At 36.5% G+C, this 5,362-nt stretch overlaps 1 protein-coding gene across 1 annotated transcript in view; it reads right to left on the bottom strand.

The window, feature by feature from the left end:
* The window catches only part of uif (sushi, von Willebrand factor type A, EGF and pentraxin domain-containing protein uif), a 68,846-nt gene that overhangs the window by 2,150 nt on the left and 61,334 nt on the right, over positions 1-5,362 (bottom strand). The window contains 9 exon segments of the mRNA XM_018455657.1: positions 223-425; positions 1,064-1,413; positions 1,895-2,207; positions 2,209-2,515; positions 2,695-2,885; positions 4,303-4,365; positions 4,675-4,798; positions 4,898-5,034; positions 5,036-5,051. Of these exon segments, the coding sequence (XP_018311159.1) occupies positions 223-425; positions 1,064-1,413; positions 1,895-2,207; positions 2,209-2,515; positions 2,695-2,885; positions 4,303-4,365; positions 4,675-4,798; positions 4,898-5,034; positions 5,036-5,051 (1,704 nt within the window).

Below are 5,362 nucleotides of genomic sequence, written 5' to 3' on the forward strand. Positions count from 1 at the left end.
TGTGTGTGTGTGTGTGTGTGTGTGTGTGTGTGTGTGTGTGTGTGTGTGTGTGTGTGTGTGTGTGTGTGTGTGTGTGTGTGTGTGTGTACACACTAATTCTACATATAAAACTTGTAGGTTGTACAGTTGTGCCATTTTTATAGTTTTATGCCATTTTATAGCCACTACATTTTTCTTAGAGTGTTTGTCTTTCATAATTTTCGTTAGAAGTTATTCGCTTACCTTTCATGTAAGTTTCATTATAGAAATTGGGCATCTCCCACCCATCCTCCTCATCATCGTAATAATGAGCATACGTGCTGTGATGTGATGGCGCTATCGACTCGGCGTACGGTGTTGGCGCACCATAATAGAAATTTACTTGGGAGCCGTTTTGATCGGTTGCTGGAGTAAGCATCTTCTTTGGCTCTTTCTTCTTAGATGCTCTATAGAAAAGAAAAGACATATCTCGTTACCGATAAAATACGAATTTATAGTTTACTTAAATAATATTAGATTTTTCGACTCTTGCCGAGTACTGAACAGTTTTAAAGTAATTACTCATTATGTTTGATAAAATTTTACGTTTTGATTATATATTTTATATTCCTTATTTATTATCTATATTTTATATTTGTTTCTGTTGTGTGAGTTGTATTAAATTTGCTGTAATATGAAAATTTTTCGATCCTTCTGACCAATCAACTGTGATGGACCTGAATTTTTAATGATTTGATTGATAGTTGTTCCAAGACTACTGCACACTCGCACAAATGCTTTGTCATGTTGCAGTTTTCATCTCTCCGTTAATAATGACGTGAAAGTAAATCGAAACGTATACGGACGAACATTGTGTATAGCAAATGAGAATAATTGAAGCATTTTTTACTACTCTCTTGTACTGCTATCCTCTTTTGTACTTCTTTATTTTATAAAAATTTGAAAATCCTATTTTATCTTATTTATTATCTAAATAACTACTGAAAAATTTCTTAAGATATTCGAATGAAAGAGAAATCTTCTGATATCGCAGATGTGAGACCATTATTGCGTGTATATAGATGAATCAAATTTTTTTACCAACCTGACACATATCATCCAGACAAGCAGCACCACGAGAATGATCAGGATAACACCTCCCGCTATGCCACCGGTGATGTAGAAGAATTCGGACTTCTCCACGCAATGTTTGCCTGTGAAGCTGCCGCTGCATCTGCACGAAGGTTGCCCGCGAGAATCCTTCAGGCAGACGCCCTCATTGTCGCAGTAGCCCAGACATACGTCCGTGCATACAGTTCCGGTGCCGTTGTATCCGGGCTTACATTCGCATTTGAAATCGCTAGTCTCAGGTATGAGTAAGCAGTACGCGTTTGCATCGCAATGCATTTCCTCGCCGCTAGTTTCGCAAGGATTCGTGCAATCTGCTTTGTTTGTCTGTTAACAAACGTCGTTCGGCATACTATCTTAATTTTCCTTACATTGATCAATAATTTTACATTGAATAAATTTGTCAAAATATAAAATTCACTAAAAAAAAATACATTTATGAAATTACTAAATATATATATATATTTACACGCACGCACGCACGCACGCACGCACGCACACGCACGCACAATATCAAGTTCTCTGTATGAAAAAAAACGATTTTGTTGAGAAATCTAAAATTTTACTGGATACAAATCTAAAAATAATTTTGTAGACCATAAAAATAATTACATTGGAAATTAAAAAATGATGAGCAATGCTGCAAAAAATTTTGTTATTTTAACAATCAATTTGAATAATAAAATCATTTTGATGACCCAACAAAATTATTTGCAGATCTGTATCTAATAAAAATTTAAATCTTTTAATAAAATCATTTTTCCCGTATAAAAAATTATATTTATTAATACTTTAGAATAAAACTTACAGCAGCAGATCCTTTAGTGCTGGTATTCGGCGGGCACGGGATACAGAACGTTTGCTGCGGTTCCGATTGATAAGTTCCCTTCTTACACTCCACACACTCGTTGAGGGTGCCATTGAGGAAAGTTCCAGGTTCACAGACCGGAAGCGAACATTCCTCGATCGCTGCTGATCCCATATTCGGGGTTGTTCTGCCGAGTGGACAAGCCTGGCAGGATGCCTGTACCCCTTGAGTTCGGTACGAGCCACGTGGGCAAGGTTCGCATTTTCCTTCGACAGCTAACTGCTGCCCGGATCCGCACTCGTCCCGGCATTCCAGCGGTTCTCGTGGTCTTTCCAAGGCCACACAGCTGACAGGAGAAGCTGCCCTCGTTCGGCTGATAGAATCCATGACCGCAGCTACGGCAGAGACCGCCCAAATCGTCGTAGTATTTGCCGGCAGAACAACGCTCCTTGCAGTCTGCTGCGCTACGCGCTCCAGGACCCACGGTCACACTGGGACGACTGGCGATTATTGGACAGGAATTGCATTTTAATTGCCCGGACTCGCTCTGGTAAGTACCCACAGGACAGGACACGCATTGTTGTGTTTCTTCATCATAGAATGTTCCCACCGCACATGGTACTATAAGAGAATTGTTGATAATGAAATCGATATGAGATCGAATTTCTCTCAAATATATTTATTGACAGTTTATCATCAAAAAAGCATGCTGCGATATTTTCGAAATTACTCCTTTAGGGTTAATTATTTTAGAAATTATTTTTAATAATAATTTTTATAAAATACGTAGTATATTTTACCACAATCCGGTGCCATAACAACTTGACCAATAGGACAGGCGTAGTCGGATTCCAGAACAAGAGATGCGGGATCTGGCACGGTATTAGGTAGAATGTCATGGACATCGAATTGGTCCTCTTCAAGGATCAATCTTTCGAGCAGCATTTGCACAGTAGAGCGCTCATTCGAGTTAGCGTTCAGGATCGGATCACTGTGAAACATATATGAAAGTTATTGTTTTGTAAATTGAATGGAACTTACGGTAGCAACAGGCACAGAAGGTTTGCGCAAGTATGTACAGCCGTTATCTTGAAGTGAGTGTAATTAGGGCAGTCTTGTCTTTGGACCAGGATCCTCGTCAATAGGCTACGTTTACACCGTGCATTTAGACCGCGGCCTATACAATAGATGTCCTTGTTTATCCTGTAGATTAAACAAAGACGTCTATTGTATAGGCCGCGGCCTAAATGCACGGTGTAAACGTAGCCATTGACTCGTGTATCGTAGGTTAAACCACACTCATACCCTTAGTACTTTTATTAATACACGTAAATTTCTGTATTTATTCACTATCACATTGATCACGTATGTTGTCAAATGTATATTGGAGATGTTATATATTTGTAAACCGAAGCTGTTGGATCGCTGTTAAGCAGGCGCGCGTTAAAGAATTTAACAAAATGGCATGAATTAATTAATCGAATATCACTTTTTAAATCTTATCCTAGTGAAAAACATTCTCGTAATATCTCGTAACATTTTAAAGAATTTGTCACATTCTAAATTTATAAAGATTTCTAAAAAAATATCTTAAATCTTTACAGATTTTTTAAGTTTTCAGAAATTAAAGAATGAGAAGTCTTAGAAGTCTTAGAATACTTCGAAATTTATATAAAGAATTCTAAAAAATATGAAGACTTTCAGCACTTCTGAAGTGTTCCAATTTATACAAAAATTTGAGAAAAATTTCTAAAAAGTTTTAAAATTATACGCAAATTCCGAAAAAATTCAGAATTTACATAAAAATTGTGAAAAATTATATAAAGATGTCTAAGAAAAATTTTCACCAGAAATTATTATATAATACGTAATTATTTAATTTTCGTGAAATCTATTTCCCATGACTGAGTTTTCGATTCTATGCTTCAGTAGTGTATCGAATAATAGATTTCTTTTTAACGAAATGAAGAAAATGCTAAGCGATCTCACAGCTTGGTTAGATCTTGATTTTGTTACATTGTTATCATTATCGGAAAATATGTGAACACCTGTTGCAGCTCCCTACGATGACGTCCCATTTATATATATGGTGATCGGTCGTGATCAGTTAGTAAGAACGTGCAGCTTTTACTTTCATACAGTTCTATAAGGCTTGATTTTATATTTTTCTGGCTGTAGGATTAGTCGTTAGTATGATTTGTTCGATGACTTTTTAATGCTTATTGTATAAATCTGAGAGTTATGTACGATTATCATAGGACAAGGTAATGCTGAAACATGATTAACCCGGGTAATTATTATAAACTGCACGATGTATGAATGGTAACATATTAGAAATGATGACGAATGGCGGGTAAGACCGATGTAAATTAATTTAATCGCGCTGACTTGAATCGAGCTGTCCTTACTTTATCGCCGGGAACGAGATCTCCACCTCGTAAGTGTCACTGCCTTGCCGACCCTTTCTCGTTCTATGATGCAACACAAGTAACAAAAATACTCAGTACGAAGATTCACTGTAAGCGAATTGTGCGGCGCGGTCAATAAAATAGATACTGATGCAGTATCTAACAATTAAGTGATCGACATTGATATACAGAAGCAAGCCATGGTTTACACAGATAAAATTATTTTAAATAAGAGGAAAATGCATTTAGAATGATTAGCGAGTTGGTGTGTTTAAAAAATTGCGACTCGCACCTGCGAATGTTTGAACGGCAACATTTTCCAAGACGTTGTCTTAAAAATTAATTACAAGATTATAATTTAAGTGTACTTACGGTTCCGCAGGTACGACAGCGGAAATGACGTACGTTCCACCGTCTTCTTCGCTCGTTTCTCTCGTTGTGCGTGTGCGATGATCGCATTGTACGTCGATATGAAGATCCTTGCACTCGCGAGTACCTGGAAAAAAAAAAGAAATAATAATAAAAGTGTAAGAAATTAGATCGATACAAGAAATATGCGATTATAAAAGATAATCCGTTTGTAAATTGCTATTACCTTCGTAAGAATACGAACAGAAGTTCCAGTCTCTGTTCAAGGAGTTTACGGCATTTCGAACCTTCTGTTTGAGTACACCTTGGCCAGCCTCGTTGCAAAGAACCGATGTAGGGAAATTCATCCTAATCAAAAAAAATTTGGGCTGACGTAGCGCCTGAAACAAAGTATACGTTAAACTATTTAGAAAGTAATCCTTAATATATACAATGATTTTCTAATCCTTTACTACACTCGATAGGTCGTTCGTGTCCCAGCTATGTTAATTTTCATCACTTTTACAAGCATACAAAAATTATTGAGTAATTTTTACATATACTTTATCATCTTTAGAAAGTATTCGTAAAGTTGTGTATAAAAAAAAGAAAAAGATAGAAACCATTATTTAGCCAGACGCTTTTGATATTTCAAAGAAGAGAAATGCGTAGGATTGAATGACATAATCATATATATATATACAGGGTGTTT

This window comes from Mycetomoellerius zeteki, unplaced genomic scaffold (assembly GCF_001594055.1).
Source record: "Mycetomoellerius zeteki isolate Tzet28-1 unplaced genomic scaffold, Tzet1.0 scaffold50, whole genome shotgun sequence".
In the NCBI taxonomy this organism is placed as follows: domain Eukaryota; kingdom Metazoa; phylum Arthropoda; class Insecta; order Hymenoptera; family Formicidae; genus Mycetomoellerius; species Mycetomoellerius zeteki.